General features: G+C 33.6%; 1 protein-coding gene across 8 annotated transcripts in view; it reads right to left on the reverse strand.

Moving 5' to 3' along the window:
* LOC126763272 (IQ motif and SEC7 domain-containing protein 3) overlaps nucleotides 1–19927 on the reverse strand; it is a 176980-nt gene that overhangs the window by 49836 nt on the left and 107217 nt on the right. The window contains exon 1 of one of the 8 annotated variants that reach the window (XM_050480598.1): nucleotides 14836–14962. The exons of 2 other annotated variants lie outside the window; for them this stretch is intronic. In XM_050480598.1, coding sequence (XP_050336555.1) covers nucleotides 14836–14915 — 80 coding nt within the window. In that variant the 5' untranslated portion in view covers nucleotides 14916–14962. 5 more of the 8 variants (XM_050480596.1, XM_050480593.1, XM_050480594.1 and 2 more) reach the window with 5 other exon arrangements.

A 19927-nucleotide genomic window follows, 5' to 3' on the forward strand; every position in this document is an offset into this window, starting at 1 on the left:
CAATACATTTAATGTCATGAGAAAATCTCAAGCGACAAAATTCAGAGGCATTGCCTGGCCGCTAGCGGGTTCTGGTGTTGGTTCACTGGTTTAGTGGCTTGAGACACTAGGTTTAAGTTCGGTCGCTTGGTCGTTTGGTCACTTTCAGGCAACATGTTTGCTACGTCCATTGTTTCTTCATTATTATAATTTTTTTTTCGGTTATGGTTTACCTGCAAAAAATATTGCTAAAACATGTTTTAAACTTGCAAATATTTCATGAAATGTATTTATTCACCTAAAGTCGGCGTGAAATGTTTGTGGACGGATATCCAAAAATTAAAAAATTTTATTTTGATTAAAGTTTTTCTGTGTGTTAATTTAACTTAATTTATTATATTAATTTAATGTTCTGTGTGAATGACGGACGACTATGAAATATTGCATGAAAAAAAGAGAACAGATCTATTTAACTAAACTTTCAGTGGAACTAAGTATGTTAGTTTTGAGAAAGATACATATGTTCAAGGACGAACAATTTTGCTCTTTATTACCCAATAATTTACTGCATGGTATTTTTAGTGGCAATAATGAGATTATATATTTTGCGATTATGTTTGAGGTTATACACCGACTAAATTAAATTTTTATGTACTCAAGACTTTTTAATACATTTTGAAATCTTGAATGTTTTTGGGCTATGTGCGATGTTACTAAAATTTTTATTTACGCTCTAAAAAGTTTTTTACTTAAGTGCTGAAACATTTTTTTTAGTATCAAAAAATTATAATCATCGAGTTTTCGGATATTTTAGAGTTATGTTTGAGGTTATGCTACTTCAATTTTAATATATCTTACGGGGAAGATATTTTCAGCTCTGGAAACAACAATACTTTGCCGAAAGAGATTGCTAAAAGAAGGAAGGAGTTCTCTCCAATTTTCTAGGGTTAGCTTTGAGGTTACTTAATATCACCTATATACATACATACATATATGTATAATACCCATTTTTATATAAGAATTAGTATCTAAGTAGAAAAACAAGGAACTGTCCACAAGAGAGAGCTAAAAGAACTTGGAAGTTGTCTTTAAATATTTTGAGGTTATATCTTAGATTGTTCTCAGTGCTACTTAAATTCAAAAAATTCGCAATAAAAATAGTTGTTTGTAGTCACATAAAAGGCTGAAAACCAAGAAAAATGTGCTAAATGCATTAATTCTAGACCGTTTTGCGGTTATGTAAGTTAATTCTAGCAAATTTAAATTAAATTAATAAATTTTAAATTAATTAAAAAAGTGCACATAATGTGGAATCATTTTGAAAAAAATATAGTTTAAAAAACACGCTTTTACGCACTTCAAACAAAAAGTGAAAAATGATTCTTAATATAAACTGACAGTAATATAATACTTGTATTATTGCGAGAAACATATACATTTTTTGAAATTGGTCGCGTAGTTCTTGAGATATAGCATTTCATCTAAAGGTGGGCAATGGTACGCCAATGTTAAATTTTTATACATTTTCTTTGTGACCCTTTAGTTTTCGCGATCCCCTGTACCAAATTATAATTCGGTATCTTAATTTAGTGGAGTTTAATGGAGTTTTTTGTCCGGTATATGATGTGATTACGTATCTTCAACATCGACCTCTCTTGAGTGTCAAAGAAAATATGTGTCAAGTTTCACCAAGATCCCAATTTTTACTCAAGTTACAGGTGGAGTGGAGAAAGTTACATGCATACATGTAAGTGAAGCTAATAAAAGAGTTATAAAAAGAAACAAACAATAAACATTCGATTTTTCCTACTTCTAAGTAAAACAGTGTTAACTCGGCTTTAATCGCGTAAGCGGTGTCTACGCCAATTAAGAAGAAGTAAAGCAATTTTGATACTTGGTGTGTGACTTTTTTGACAGACTGTATGCATGCCGAAGCAAGTGTGCATAGAACGCAATGTAGGTTTGCCCATTTTTTACACACCAACAGCAATTCTATTGGTAATATCAAATGAAGCAATAACAACAACGACTGCAACAACGACATTATCAACTCAATTTGCAAGTTAACCTTGATACAACCATTTACCAACAATCCAACCAAAGCCAACATACATCCAGCAGCAGTTGACGTCGACACAAAACTAGTTACAAACAAATCGGTGGTGAACGCTCTGGCCAAATAATGCCATTTGTATATGTGTACGTCATACAAATAGACTTGTGAAGCTAAAGAATAAAACAATCTTGCGCAAAGCGCAAATTTAAGTTCTTTTGTGAGCTGTGAAAAATGGTGGTGCAGCAGCTGGCAGCCGCGGCTTAAAAAAAATAAAACAAATTGAGAATAGCTGAGGCACGGCTGTTGTCCGTGGCTTTTGGCGCTGTGTTGGCGCATTGACGCCACACTGAAAGCGGGGCTGTTGACTAGCGCAATGTACGCTTGATGTGCTGAACACATAGAGAGCGCAGACTTCAAGCGACATCTCTCAAATATTAAACTGCATACGTTTTTATGGACACAATTATTTAGACAGCTGCTCGACTACACGACAGCAGGCTCTTAGTTGTAGCTCTCGTTAATATAAAAATATTTCTAAATTTGCCAATGATAGCAGAGAAGAGAGAAGAGAGGATGCCACTAACAGGGTTTTCATTTACTACTCCGTAGCAATAAAATTTCTAGAATTATTGCTATGCTATAGCTACCGCTCTCACTTTGTCGGGAGCCGTAGCATAACAATGTAAAATTATGTGCTCTGCTCTGCTCCGAGTTTTGTTAGGTAAAAAACTATAGCTGTAGGGAAAGCAAAAAATGAGGGCTGTACTCTGCTGTGTCGCTTTCTATGTGTTCAGCACATGAGTGTGGCGGACAGACAATACACAGGTGTTTAGCGGAACGAACAATAAGCATCCGCAACCATGCGCCCCTTTATTGTAATATGACCACACACACGTTCACATACACATGCACATATGTATGCCTTGGGCTGACCACTTTGGTGATTGTTGTATGTGTAAGATATTGTAATTGCGTGTTCCCAACAACTCATTATGCACAATTTGCACTTTCGCGAATGTAAAAGAAAACATGCACATACAAACTAACTTCTAACCCATATGTGCCTAGCTTGTGTGTGTGTTTGCATTGTTTTGCAAACAATTAATGCACTTGCGCATTCGCCTTGCCTTTTGCCATTCAAATGCATAGGAAAGTATGGAAAATAGTGAAATAGATGCACATACCGTACACCGGCATATTATTTGATACAAAATCAGCTGAATGCAGTTCTCTTAATTTTTCCAACTTTATTTCTCACATTGCTTTTGTTACAGTTTTTATTTTCTTTCAATTTTTTCTCTAACTGTGCACTATTTGTGATTGTAAACGTAGCAATAACTAAGAAAAAATAATTAAAATGAGGAAAAGAAAAAAGTATAATACGGCAACTACAGTGTAAATTCATATGTATTTAATTTCGTATTCATGTCCAATAGCCGTAAATGCGGAACGGCACATAACTACTTTTCTGTATACATATGTATGTACGTACCCGTATACGTATATGCATATAAAAATACATACATATATACATGTAAGTAGAGTATATGGCGCAAGAGGCCGAGGAAAAAGGTATGAATGAGTTGCTCACCGTGTTTTGGCAGCCATAGTGAAAACATAAATTTATAAGCTATTGCAGTAGTGTAAGTTCAATACTTTGGGATTTATTTAAGAAATTACGGTTTAGGATTTTCAAAAATACTTTTATAGGCCTGTAAAAGCATTTTTATCGAAACGGGCGCCGCTGGTACTTAGAAATTCCGGCACGGATACACTAGAAGTTTTAACTTTAGTTTCATAGTAATATTATCAAGTGAACTACGTACGGATTTCTGCCATTTACAGTTAAGTTTTTCGGTAAAAATTTAATATTATTTAATTTAATATATTTTTTTACAATTCTGCCATTTTGGGAAACATTTATGTTACGGCGAAAACATACATACTTTATTGTATTAGCAATTCTTAAGTAGACTAAAACGCCGTATTTTATTTCGTTTCAGAGAGCACAAGGGCTTAGAATCGCTCGACGGAACCATCTTGAAAAAGGTGATTTCGAGGATCAAAGGTGTATGCAAAATACACTAAAATACATGTTCCTTAAAGCCTAACAGTGAGAACTTTAGTTCCTTTTTCTTCAAATAATAAATCGTTGGTATTACGCCATTTTTTGATCACTCTAGAGTCAAGAAAACTAATTACAAGAAAACGAAAAAAATACATTAAAATTAGAAATTTATTTTTTCATATAAAATATTATACTATACATATGTATGTATGTATATTTATTACTCTGCTTTCAAGATGGTTGGAGCTACGTAACTGGGTAAACAAACACGGTTTATTACAAAAGGTCAAGTCCTGTCAACTCATCTGGATTAATTGAAATTGGGATTTTTTTTCTACGAGTATAACAAAAACAACATTTATAACTTTTCTGGTATTGCCGGCTACTACTTTTAGGTTAAGTTATATGCTACGTATCAAATAAAAAGCATTTCATTAATATTCGTATTCAACGCAGAGGCATAAATCATACAAAATCCAAAGTCTTACTTAGTGTATACAAATCAAACGGTATTTATCACCGCTGAAGCCAACGAATGTGGTGGTTTTATAAATATTGCTATGTACAAAAGCTTTTATATAAACGCAAGTATGTATGTGTGCAGGTAAGTGTGTGTGTGTGTGTGTGTGTAGCAATTGTGTGGAAATATGGGAAGTGGATGTCTCAACGCTTGTGGCCTAAACAAACCGACGACTGACGACTGACGACGGACAACTGTGGAACGGAACCAAAATGCATGGCCGACAACATCGACTGAGTGCTTGACTGATTGGCGCATCGCGGCGTCAACTGCATGTGACTCTTCATGTACATATACATATACTGAGATACAGACAAATACATATGTATATGCAGTCAGTCAGACTTGCTGTTGGCGTAACGTCATTAGAGAGGCTTTATATATATGATGTGTGTATATGTACGCATTATAAATATATATGTATGTACATATGTTGTTGTGTTTGTGATTATTATTATTATTGTTGCTTGCCATTTACTGTACGCTAGCCAATGTATGTTAGAGGAATTGGATAGGAAGAGGAAATTGAAAATTTTCATCGTCATTAAATTTTTTGCTTGCCATGGTTATCGTTTCTCACTACTTTTTTTGCTTCCTCTTCTTTTTTCTCTCGTTTTTGTTTGTTTTGCAGCTTTTATCCGTTAGTATTAGCTTTTACTTTATAGCAGTATACTACTGTTTTTGTTGCTACTGCCATTACAATTATTATTATGACTGATGTTGTTGTTATTGCTGTTGCATTTGTCGGCATTGCACGTTCTTTAAAGCAATTGCAGATAACTAGTTACACAGTTAGTTACAGACGGGTGAAGTATGTACATATATCCGCGTACATATATGTATGTAATTTTTTGTATAAAATATACAGTCAGCGTCATATTTCATCGTACGGCACTAGCAAATCAATTTTTTCGGTTTTCATTCCCTCAAATGCAAAATGTTCTTCCATAAATAAAAGAAAGCTTATATATAATATAATTCATATGCAAAATTGATTGATTATATTTCTAAATGAACATGATAAATTAAAAAAAGCGTAAATCGGACAAAATTTTTGCGTCATGTTTCATCGTACGCTACATATTTATGCAATCAACAATATCAATTATTTATATCTATTATTATTAAATTTTGAAATTTAAAATCTAATATTTTGTAGGTCCACCATTTAGAGTTACCACCTCTTGCATTTTAATTGGCATCGAAGAGATGAGTTTAGCTGTAAATGCAGTGGGTATTTTGTTTCACTCTTCTATTAAGGTTTTTTTAGAGTGGCCAACGACGAAATTGTATGATTTTGAAGTTTATTTTTTAAATAATCCCATACGTCTTTTATAGAATTCAATACAGAAATACGCAGAATGCTTTGGGTCGTTGTCTCGTTGGAAAATATAATCATAAAGTAAACTTAATTTTTCAACCGACTGCTTTAAGTTATTTTTCAAATTTCTAAATATTATAATTTGTCCATTTTTCCCCTAATAAAAACCATGTTTCCAACTTCAGAAGCTGTCACACAACCCGAAACCATCACGTTGCCTCCACCATGTTTGGCAGTACATCGCAAATTTTTAGTTTGAAGAGCTGTACCCGCGTTTCGCCAAACTTTAGAAGGTCGAACATATCCGAAAATGTTCAATTTGCTTTCGTCTGTAAAAAGCACTGTCTGCCAAAAGTGAATACCCTTTTTCAAGTGCGGTTTTGCGAAAGTTAGGCGTTTTTGTCTATTTGCGTTATTTTCGACGCGCTGTTCGTGAAGAATTTCCGTTAAGTCGCAATATTCTTTGAATTTTAGACTTGCTCATACACTTTTCTGAAGCTCTTTTTATTTCGCTGTATATTTCTAAACTACTCACACGTGGATTTTCTCCATATCCACAACAGCCCCATCACCTCTACCATTAAGTCTCGTGCGCGTCCCGATATTTTTTTTGTATTTGCAAGTATTATTTTTTTTTTACGAATTTACTATATGCTGTATAGTAAACATAGATTTAGATGTATTTTTAACAATTTCGCTCAATGATTTTTTTTCGAAAATCTGAGGAAGCTTCTTTTCTTTTATTCATTTTAGGAAAAATAGGTAATTTCACTGTACTTGATGTACTGATTCTACTTCTGTGTTGAAGCTATTTTGTTTTACAATCTAATACTTAAAACTAACAGAAAACTAACTACATAAATATAGGTTGTCAAAAAAGTCTTGCGGTATTTTCGCTAGTTGGCGCTGAAAGCGCGTAGTTCAAGTTTTATTCGTCGCATCGGGTCATGCTATACCTTTTTGGAAAGCTTATTTCACGCGCTAACACGTGTTTGATTGATTGTCGTTTCTTTCAAGTCTCGATTTTTCGAATGTCAAGAATCGATTCTTAATCGACTTCGACTACTGAAGATTGATTCCGAAATATCGATTATTTTACGAGAAAACACGATTTTCCAGTAGAATCGGAATCGAGTTTACCATCCCTACTGGCAGCCATCGCGGCACATATAATAACCTCCGCACAATAACCACCACAAAAAAAATGATTTTTTTTCCATGTAATTTATGTACATATATGGAAAACAGAAAATTTGAAATAGGCACCTCTTAATATTAATATTAAGAGCTCATCTTTTGAGTGACTTTCTTTTTCACATTTTTGAAAGTTTTTAGCCTGTTTTTCAGTTGAAAAAAAAGGTTGCCTCAGAATGACACACCCTAATGTATATATCAAATACATAATACATACTCGCTTCACACAGCTGCAGAAAAAATCGCGCACGAGTGATTTATGATTTTCGAATATTTCCTTAGAGATGTGATTGCTTATTGTTTTTATTATTATTTATTTTTATATTTTTTATAGCAGTTACTTTCCAGTTAGGTTAGTTAACTTTTTCCCAAATATTTTTATGTATTTTCGGTATTCTAAATTCAAAAAAATGTTCAATTAAATTAACTCTTTGGTTTTTTATTTTTTCATCACAAGTGCAAACATATATTAATATACAGTCGTTTTTTCATTCGTACACACATGCACCTAAGTATGTACGTATGTATGTATATTAAAAACATTAAGGTTGACGCTCTGAACACATAGAGAACGACACGACATGGCAGCACGACAGTGACGCTCTGAACACATAAAAAGCGAAACGACATGGCAGCACGACAGTGAACTGTAAATGGCGTCGTGAGTCCTACTACATGAACATTTGTACGAAGGCAGCGACATAACAATGGCCGGCATGTACACAAAACAACACAGTTGTCCATTTTGTTTGTATACAATTTCGTTGTTGCCATACTAATACCTTTCACTTCAATGAAATTTTAATATTTTGTTCAAATTGAAATTTTTTACGCAAAAAATAAGTAAATAGGTAAATATTTTTGTTTTAAATTATCAATTGTTATTACAAATTATATAACAGAGCTATTTTATGCTTTTCTTTGTAAAATAACGTCAGGTTTGTTAGAGCTTTGAATAATTTTAAATTTTACATATTAGTGGCATCCTCTCTCTGAGTTGTGCAGCTGTCTAAATAACTGCGTCCATAAGAATGTATGTATTTTTATAAGTGAGAGAGGTCGCTTGCAGTCTGTCGCGCTTTATGTGTTCAGCACACTAAATTCAATGGCGAAAGAGGTTTGCGAATGCGCACGCAAACACACACATTCGTATATATGTATGTACATATATATACAATTATTTGTATATATAACTTATATATACTATATAAGTACATATATATATATGTACATAACTGTGATAATCAGCGTTAATATTTAAATGCTTATGACAGCACAGCAAACAGCTGATGTGTAATTGCGTTTATACCCCAAAAATGGAAGAAGAAAAAACAACATGGCGTATTGGATATGGATACACCGTTACAGCAATGATTTAAGAAATAAATTATAATTAAAAGGATCAATAAGATATCGTTGAGTGCTTGAGAAGAAATTTAAATATAAAAAAACTTTTTTTATGAATATATGTATGTATGTACAACTTTAACATCTCAAATCGGTCAATAGAGATGAATTCGGAAAAATAAACGCCACTTGTTTCTAAGAAAACGATGCTAAACACCATATACGGTGAATTATAGATTGAGTCAAAATAACAATAAATACAAGTAATATTTCCTAAGGTTAAGGACCTCCCTCAGCTGAATCAAAATTCATTCAAGCTTTCCAAAAATAAGTTCAACGCATATATGTATAAAAATTATGTAGTTATCTCTTACGTTTAGAGATTCGTGATAACGTACTTGCTATTTACTACTGGTAAATAGTCAACAGCGTAGAAGAGTAAAAATATATAACCCACTAGACCTCTCCTTTCGATTCAATTGATCTCACTTTCATTAATGTAAAATTCTTGTCATTGTATTTCAACATCATTATTTTTTCGAGACATTTACTGATTATTATTTTAATCATCTGTTAGATTTTAAATAAATAAAATTGAATATTAAATAAAAAAGTATGCATGTATGTACATGTATCAGAAAATGTTTTCGAGCAATCAGATAAAGTAATAAATATGAGATCTTGAAAAAATGGTTACATGAAAAATTTCTTTTGCAAAAAAATATTTATGAACGTAGTGTAAATTTTGCCCAGTATTTTCACCACTTATGGAGGTTTCACAGTTCACCACCAATATTTTTCAGTAATCAAAGAATATTTATTTCAAATCAATTTAAAGTAAAAATAAATTTAATTATTATAAAAAAAAATTATAATTATAAATGGTATATTTAATATTTATTATGTTATTATTATATTTTAGATTATTTAAAAATTTTTATTTTTTATTTCTTTTATTTTATTTTTATCATTAGACATGCTAACTTTAACATTTGATAAAATATATTATTTTTATCTACTGATTCATATTTGAAAACTTTTTACATTATTCTTTTAATTTTTAATTTGCTCTACGTTTAATTTTCGTACTTATCTTTATTGCTTTTATATAATATTTCTTCCATGATTTTTTATTTTTTATTGAATTTTACTGGTATTTACTACGTTTTATTAATTTCTTCCTATTCATGTTTTCTTTCAGCTCGCCGCCAGTTTTTTTTTATAATGGAGTCATTTGTAATACTTTTATTTAAAATCAGTTTGTTTTATTTTTTGATTATATCGATTTAATACTTTTGAGTATTGTTTTTCCTTTAAGCTTTTTAATTTGTTTTCATTTATCTGTTCGTTTATTACTTTTATTTTTTATATTAATTTTCTTCGATTCACATTTTTTTTAATCTTTCTACTCGCTTTCGGTTTTGTATAATTTAAATTTATTTTTTTCTTTTGCAGTTTTTAATTTTCTTTATTTATTTAGCATTTCTTTCAGTCATACACAAGTATTATCATATAAAATATTTTATTTAACTTTATTTTGAACTTTTCTCACAATCTCTCAATGATATATATACATATACATATATACATCATATCAAATTATTTTCATTTATTTCTTTTTGACATTTTTATGTTATTTACTTTTTTATTTTTTGTTTAACTTTAATATTTTCTATACGTTTCTTAAATTTATTTATATGTATTTGTTTTAGATTGATCTTTTTATTTACGCCATAGACATTAAATTTTACCATCGAGATGGTACAAAAGAGCTCTATCGAAGCCGGTGTGAAAATTGGACAATAGGCGTGCCACCGCCGATTTTTTGGTGAAATCCTATATCTCAGGACCCGGGCTAAAACTTTGCACAAATATTGCCTTTAGTGTGTGCCATCTTGTGGCCAAAAATGGTTGAAAATTATGTGAGTTATCACAATGAAAATAATAGAGCTTGTTTTATTTACAACAGTATATCTTTTTGCAAAATTAAATACATTTGAGCGAAAACTTGGCCTAGCCCCCATATAACTAATATCAGGGTTTTTGAATATCCGGCTGACTTTACTGTATATGAATGGTTTTACACCTTAAAGTATTTCCCTGGCTTTGATTCTTGCAAGCTGCAAGAGTATAAAATGTTCCGCTGCATCTGAACTTAACCCTTCCTTACTTGTTTATTTTTGTTTTTAATTGAATTTTTGACAATATCCCTCAGTGATGGATAAGTATATGTAACTTTTTCCAATTTAATTTTTATACTCTTACAAATTGTTGTTACATCGTTAATTTTGTTCACTTAACAGTTGTTTGTATCACCTGAAACTAATCTAGATAGATATGGAGTTATATTTTCATGTGTACATAATTAAATGGTCATGATAACAAGACGAGACGAGTTCAATTTCGAGTGTTTGTCTGTCTGTCAGTTCAAGCAATAACTTAAGTAAAATTTGAGATATCTTGAAAAAGATGTTACACATGTTCCCTGCCGCCCAGGAGGGAGATTGATAGATGGGTGGCATTGTATTGATCTACGTACTTCTAGAAATAGAAAGCACGTAAATCACAACGGACTCTGTCAACAGTGACGTGAGAGCTAAGTCGCGAGTGCGATGACTGTTTGTTTGATGACAGGAGATATTTCGTCTTCTCTCGTTCACTGCCAGACCCATTTGCTTTGCTTCCTTGTCAGGTCTGGAGAAAGCAGAACTAACGGCGCGGGTGTTGAGGCCGATGATATCAATATCATCAATTCTGTACACTCTTATAAAAGATTGTACCTGCTCGATTAAGTTCTGCAGCTCGAATTATTTTCTCCAGCAGCAGGTTGAAGAAGTCGCACGATAGGGAGTCGCCTTGTCTGAAACCTCGTTTGGTATCGAACGGTTCGGAGAGGTCCTTCCCGATCTTGACGGAGCTTTTGGTGTTGCTCAACGTCAGTTTACACAGCCGCATTAGTTTTGCGGGGATACCAAATTCAGACATTGCAGCGTAAAGGTAGTTCCTTTTCGTGCTATCGAAAGCAGTTTTGAAATTGACGAAGAGGTGGTGTGTGTCGATTCTCTTTTGACGGGTCTTTTCCAAATTTGGCGCATGGTGAATATCTGGTCGGTTGTTGATTTTCCAGGTCGAAAGCCACACTGATAAGATCCAATCAGTTTGTTGACGGAGTGCTTCAATCTTTCACACAATACGCTTGATAGAACCTTATACGAGATGTAGAGGAGGCTTAGCCCACGGTAGTTGGCGCAGATTGTGGGGTCTCCCTTTAAATTCCCATCGTTGGGCATGCTTTCGTCCGACCATATTTTACAAAGAAGCTGATGCATGCTACTTATCAGTTCTTCGCCGCCGTGTTTGAATAGCTCGGCCGGCAATCCATCGGCCCTCGCCACTTTGTTGTTCTTCAGACGGGTAATTGCTATTTGAACTTCTTCATGGTCGGGCAATGGAAATCTGCTCAATCATCATCGATTGGGGAATCGAGTTCGCCTTCTCCTGGCGATGTAGGAGGATGGAGTCATGTGTAGAAGTTCACGCAAGTGAGGAAAGTTTCTGATCGCCATTCACTTGAGAGTGGCGAGAAACGATTCTTTTATATGGCTCAAGCAGCTCACGATTTCTTCTTTTCTGTCTTTGACTAAGTATCCTCTGGGTAGCCTAAGAACATCCGTTTGATGGCGAGCTAAGAAGTGAGAAGGCGAAACATCCCCTCCGCAGGGTTGGGACCCACCACGTAAAAACAAGTGAACTGTTATATTACTAAAATTTGAAAACAATTTCCCACGGCTTTGATCTTTGCAAGTTGCGGGGGTACAAAATGTTCGGTTACACCCGAAATTAGCTCTCCTTTAATTGGTTTTTCTATTTTTTTTTTAATCTTATATTATATATGTATGTATGTATATACATATATATTTTATTTGATGTTACTTTTTTATTTTAAATTCCATAACAAATTTTATTTACTTTTTGTATTTTTCTACTCTGGCAACACGTTGCTACAGAGTATGGGTTTTATTCAGCTAACGGTTAAAAAATTAATGCTAAAGCTTAAAATGCGCCTAATTCATATCAAAAACGTTTACGTACACTAATGATTATTTATGTATGTATACGTATAAATCAAAAGTAATTACAATAGTTTTAGCAGTTTTTGGCCTACGTTTGACAATAATTGCAGTCCCTAGACGTCGACGCATTTATTTAGTCAATGGTGTTCTTCTAATTTTTTCACGTCACAATACGAAAATGGCGAAATCGGACTATAACCACGCCTACTTTGCGTATAGCAGAATTTCAGATTTCATTTGATTCTTTCACTTTCCACTACACAAATCAAAACTGTTGAAGCCCTTATAGCCTTGACAGACGGCAGCGTTAATCCGTATTAACTGCGCACTTAATCAGATCCAAATTTGTAGGTGACAGACGGCAGCTATGCGAGTTTGAAACTCTCATAAACAGCTCATTGTCCTTTTTATAATATTTTCAATGAAAATTGATAGAAGATAAACATTACGGTTGTTAGCCGACCAATTTTTACCAAACCATTTTTTATTACAAAAGCATATCAACACATTATTTTTAAAACTGCATCATAACATAGAAGTTTTATTGATATTATATTGAGAATTTGATAAACAGCTGTCAGGGTTGCTTGTATTTCATTCACAATAGATGAAAATTGGCCATTTTTAACAATGTTGCCAACGAAAATCTCACAAACTCCCCAAAATTTTGAGAGTTATTTTTGGATTCAGCAACGGAGTTAGCTGTGGTAACTCCTGAATTAATCCCGAAAAATGCAATTAATCTGGTTTAACGCTGCCGTCTGTCAATGCTATTAGGTACCGAATATGTGGACCCCAGGCTCTAAAGTTGATTTTTGACTAATGATGTTTGGTTAATAAAGATTTACATATATTGTAGTTTATTTTAAAATGTTAAAAAAAATGTATAGCTTATTCCTCAGTGTACACAACAACTGTGCACATTTGTTTTATATTTTTTTACTTTTATTACATATGTATGTATGCATATGAATATGCATTTATCTATATATACACACATGCACATACATATATGTATATATATATATATGCACATATATGTATGTATGTGCATAAAAACAAATGACAGTCGCTTCCTACTTCACTGGCCCTGGAAAGTGAAAAACACGCATAAGCACAAGTGCAAGCACACACAATTATACACACTTGCATTAATTGGTTCATAAATGCATAAAACACTTAAACGCATTTTGCTATAATGATATGCAAATAAGAGATTTGAACTATAGTATCCATATGTTCATATATGTAAATGTATACATAGATATGTATATGGCAGGAATAATTGCAGCTACATTATATTATATATAAGCATATCAATATAGTTTTTTGGCGTGTGTGTACTTGACTTCCGAAATTGCACACGACAAATACATTGGTACGTATTAATTAATTTAAGTGTCAATTTCGGTTGCAAAATTATGATATTTGCTTTTGGTCACACATCTGTCATGCGTGCGGTCATTAATGCTGCTAGTTTTACTTGTTGTTGTAATCGTGATGATACAATCAGGCGCGCCGTAAAAGCACTATTGACGCACAGGCAACAGAACGGCACACAATAGCGTTGGGCGTACCAAAGTCATATGTATTTCAATATACATTAACTTTTATATATTTGTATTTATATAAGAGCTATACATATATAGCTATGTATATAAATATTTACTTATAAGTACTCGCCATAAACTTTAGTTTGCACTTTGAGACACAGCGCGTTACAACTTTTTGAACGTTTTATTACAATTCACTTGTAAATTGCACAATTTAGATGCATATGCTCTCACGTACATATATGCGCATATATATATGTATATGTATGTACATAAGTATGTGTTTGAATATATTTTAAGCAATTGTTACTCTGTGCTTGACTTCGACGACACATCCTTCACCCCGGCCTTGCTCGCTTCTAGAGTGGCTCAATTAAAAGCTTTATTTCACACAACCGTATTGTTGTATTGCAAACTCAAATTCACATGCACACACACACGCGCGCGGGTTCAGGTTAAGCAAATGGCGAATATTGCCTTCGTACGCGATGAGAAAAAATGAATTTCGAACTTCAAACAGTTATTCACTTTTTTAACACTTTTTTATTAAAAATATAAATTTTTATTACTTGGAAACCATATTTCTGCCGCGCATTTCACAACACAAAGCGTTTGCTAGCAAAAATATAAAAACTTCAAAATTTTTTGGTGTTACGTTTTAGATTTTCAAAACACCCCGTGAAGCGCTCATAAAGATAACTTCGAGCGAAATATTGAAACTAACCAACAAACACTGACCACTGCGACATGACGAGCGAGTGATGGTATACACATACGCGCATACATCGAATTTTGTTGCGCCATTCAAATGAGTGAGCGCGCCGCACACGATACATGAATAGACTAAGTTAACCCACTTGCTGTGACTTTGTGACTACCCACCAAAAGTACGCCCGAGCGCAGCATACAACATACCAGGCCGCGCGCGCAAGCTCGCACTTACACACTCATACGTCCGCTCTCAAATGCCACAGTCAGTACGCTTATTATGAACAACACGCTCTGAGCGTATAAATTCAATACTTATTTGTAAGCATATTATAGCGGAGTGGGTATGGAGTGTAGAGTGTGGCAGCGTTAAGCAATGCAAAGCGAAGCGAGCGCCAACAAACCAGCAGCAGTCAAACAAACGAACGCGCGTCAATTCGCTAGCTTGGTTGGTAGTCAACCAGCGACGCATTCAACAAACAACAATCAATCAACAACTAGCAAACAGCGCGCAACAAAAAAATAAAGAAAATTGGCTCAGCACCACAAACGCACGGCAAGCGAAACCGCCACTGCCAACACAGCGACACAGAAGGACACGCGCTCAGTGGTCAGACGTTGTAAAAAATGCAAGCATAAGTAATGTTTGGATGAGCTATTGTACTGTTGTTGTTGTAGATCATCTCCGCTTAGGCAGTGTATCTTTTGCGCTTCCGCGCACATAACACAATAGCGCTGGCGTTTATAATTCAAGCGCGACTTGGCGTCCCAAATCCCGCAGTTGTTAATAAATAATTTTGGTATTACAAATAATAAAATAATAAATAGTTAGATATTTATATACCGATTTTAATAATCGCATTAGCATGACACGCCCCGCCATATCGCGTCGCCTTGGCGGCTCTGTTTATTTTCATCTTGTATGCGAGCGCAATGCGGTGGCGCTCTCCATCAGCTGTTGGCTGACTGGCTCTGTATTTTTTCAGATTGCCTTGTTTATCTTTCTATTTGTTGTTGTTAAGTTACTTCAGAAATTGCTTAATTTAGTTGTTTATTTACTAGATTTTGGTGGGCTACCACCGGCAAGGTAATTAATTATTTTCTTTTTCGTTGAAAATTTAGAACGTTTTCGGTGTTAATTGTATGATAATGACGCAGAGTCATGCAGGAAATTGTAAATATGGGTGTGAAGTTCTAAGCGACAAATTTACTAGAAGATACTTAGATATACATATGTATGTCTGTATATAAATATTAGTATCTGCTACATATGTAATTCAATTATTATCCGACTGCCTTTGTTGAATACGTTGGTTTGACTGTTTCCATTCAATTCCGAGATTTCAAGATTGCACCGATTTTTCGGGATTTGCTTAGATAATTAAACAAATGTTTAAAACATTAGGAACATTTTAAAGGTATTTTTTGAAATTTTGGGATTGATCCCGTTTGATAGGTGTTTTAACCAATTGTCAAAGCACTTTTGCCACTCTGATTGAGGTATGCGTTATGAGCGCCGCCACCACCTCTTCAGGGCACGTTAAAGTTGACCTCTTAGTTTATTCTTTACGTATGGGAATAAAAAGAAATCATTTGGTGCCAATTCAGCTCCGTACGGTAGACGACTCATCAAATCGATGTTTTGAGTGAACTACTTTTTCTTACAATCACATGTACATGCAATATTCAATATATTCTGTTCCCACTAATGCCTGTAGTTGTTTCAATATCCATGATAGGCCACATAACGATCTTGCAATATAAATTTGCACATCAATAAAAAATCAAAACGTATGTATAACATAAAAGTCAAACTTTACGATGACGTTATAAGTTGCCAGATTGTAACACTAGGGTTGCCAAATTACGAAATATAAATGGAAACATTGGTATAACTTCAGAATCGAAAAAGGTTAAAGAAAGCTTGTGTTGTGTGGAAATTAGGCTTTCCATGTGTTCAAAATGTCACTTATAACTATTAGTCCAGTCATTTAAGCTTAAATTAGTTGTAAGTTGCCAGTTGTAATCACTATTTAAATGTCTGTAAATACTTGTACCGAACTTGTCTCAAAACCTACATATGGTAGGGTATACAAGTATTTACAGACATATAAATGGGTATATCGAATTCCGAGATGAACTTACTATAATGACTGGACTACTATAGCATAAATTAGAAGAGGTACTTACTTATTAGTTAAATAATTTAATTAATCAAAGAGTTCAGCAACTATGGAATTCTTTAATTCAGGTAACAAGTTTTATGAAAAAGTAATATTTTGAAACAAAAACACTGATGATGCCTGTCTTTTCACTTGAGAAACGTTGGGTACAGCTGCCTGAACTTGTTAAAACAATTGCGAAAACAAATACTGTAAAATACCAAAAGCTCATATGAGTACGAAAAAGTATCAAGTAAAACCATCAGACAACCTACATATTTACATATGTACATAGGTGTATATGTAGGTGCATATGTAAGTAAGTCCATATGTACGATATGCTAGTAGCAATATTGATGTGTTTTCGGGAGGTTCGCTTAAAACTTGCACAAAGAAAACAAAAGAAATATACTATATACTCAACTGCTGATTGTTTGACGATTTTTATTGTTTGCCAGCTAGCCACAGCAGCTGCAGTTTTATTGTATTTACAAGTACATATATGTATGTATGTTTATATATATTTGCAGAGCACTGCAATAAGCTCATATCACGTATGACTCCCGGCATACAGAAAATACCACAATATACACTCGTTTAATGAAAAACTAACTTTACTCACGGCGACAAAACAAGTCAGCTCAATAGCGCACCAGGCAGCGATTACTTAGTTAGTCCAGCTCAGCTCAGCTCAGCCCACCTCTCCACAAAGTGAGGCAGCCAACGGAACCAAACAAAAGCGGGTGAGAGTTTTATTTGTTTAAAAGTATAGTTGTATTGGACTTGCTCTCCAAGTAGTCATATGGGAATAAACAGCTAGTATGTGCCTAACCCTATATATGCAGCGTAAGCGACAGCGTCGAGCGCGTTTCGAGCTCGACTTCGCTTACGTTACGCTCAAATGAGTCACACCGCACGAACGAACGGAACGATTGTTCGCATCGTAAAATACGAGTAAATATGTGTAAATGGGAGAAGTCACGGGTCATAACGTGAAAATATAGTGGGACGCATGCGGGTCTACCGAATGTTGATATGTATGGAAGAACGTGGATATGTGGACGCTGTAGATTAAGTTGAGGAAGTAGCGGGAAGCGTGGCATGGCGTGTAAGTTTAACGAATGGATGAGTGACGGACAGACAATAAGCGGACGGGTAACAATAGAAATTTCAACTAAAAGCAAAAATATTATTTTTGTTCATAATTATAAAAAGTGAATGTTGACTAAGTATTTAGGTATCTTACTTTAAAAAGATACGAAAAGTTTTCCAATGATCTTAAATTTAGAATTTTGTTTATGCGTGATATGTTTATAGCGTGATAGGTATGAATGAAAAAATATTGAGTATGACAAAGGTAAAGTGTTTAATCCATCAAGAATCTGCTTAGGCTTTTTTTACTAAGACCCCGGAATCTTATCTGTTTAGCTGAATTTATAAGATTAAAAGTTTTCATGTTTTAATCTCGCCAATGTGGTAATTCCTAGAAAATTCTACCTCGTTTTCTTATTAACAATTCTACTACTCTCGTCCAGTTTGATTTTTAGCATTAGTTTGTCGACTCCGATTAGACCACATCTGCACTTATTTGACTTCAAGACAAAAAGCTTCCGTTTGCTCTGAGTTAAAAATACGATCGTTAACCGATATCTATAAGATACGAAAGATAGACAAAGAAGTCAGAGCAACTGATGGGATTTATTGGACTCGAAAAACTCGATTGCGAGTGGTAAGGTAAAAAGCTTTAGCTGTCTTTAAATTTTCGGAACTAGGATCAAATCAGTTGAAAGTTGGCAATAAAAATACTTTACAACACCGATTCAGATAAAAAATGTAGTTCACCAATGAATGGTTTATCAGTAATTAAGAAGTTAAATATTTCAGATATGCCGATATTGCTATATAAACAATGCTAACATGAAGAAATAAGTGCTCTGATCTCGTTTTAAACTGTTTTGAAGGCTGTATAGTTAATTAAGATATGGAAAAGAAGTTTAAATAATTTGTTATAACTTTCTATGGAACTTCCCGCTATTACCAAAAAGGCGAAAGAGAACTTTATCCGTGGTGGATTATATACGTGGTTTCTATGTAGTACGTACTGATCGGATTCAAAGTACTTATTATCTTTTTCTGAAAATACGATAGTTACTTAAGAGGATAGGGGTGTTGAAATCACGTTATTTCAAATAATTTCTGTTAAATGAAGAGGTTTTCAGACCTGTATCAAGAGTTGAAAGTTTTCGATTCTTCGAGTTTATTATGCAGGTGGTTCCAACTGGTTAAAAATTCAATGAATTAGAAAATTTGAGGTACCTATTGAAATTAATTCTTCTAATCTCTGACTAAAACGTGTTAATTTTTTAACAAAGTTATTGACCTTATTGAAGTTTCTTAATTTTGAAGTTGATAATTGAAGTTTTTGATCTTGAGGAAGTATCTTCTTCTTGACTGTAAATTTTAATATTTAAAGTTTTAGGGTATATGACCAGTACATTTTATATCTATACACACTATTTGTTGCAAATACTAAAACTATGCCTTCTTCGGAGCTCTTGAAGTCAACTTTTTTTTATTATTAGTCTAGCTAAGTGACTGCATGACGTTGATCTATTTGTGATTTTGTCAGTTTTACTTGGGCACTTGGGCACACACATAAATGGAGGAAGTGTACTATAAGAGCACAAATGTGACGAATCATAATTACTATGTATATATTTTGTATATATACTATATATGTATATGTATATATATGTATATACATATCTATTTAAGTATTTACAATGTAAATATGTAATACTATAGTTTTAAATAATACTATGTAAGCATACACCTCTTTTTCTATTTTTTTAGAAAACAACAACAACTAAAAAGCTTGAGTAAGAAGAACTAGAAAATAGTAGTAGTTGCAATAAAAGCAACGCTAACATGAATTCAGTGGCGTCA

The sequence above is a fragment of the Bactrocera neohumeralis genome, chromosome 6, assembly GCF_024586455.1.
Source record: "Bactrocera neohumeralis isolate Rockhampton chromosome 6, APGP_CSIRO_Bneo_wtdbg2-racon-allhic-juicebox.fasta_v2, whole genome shotgun sequence".
NCBI classification, from domain to species: Eukaryota; Metazoa; Arthropoda; class Insecta; order Diptera; family Tephritidae; genus Bactrocera; species Bactrocera neohumeralis.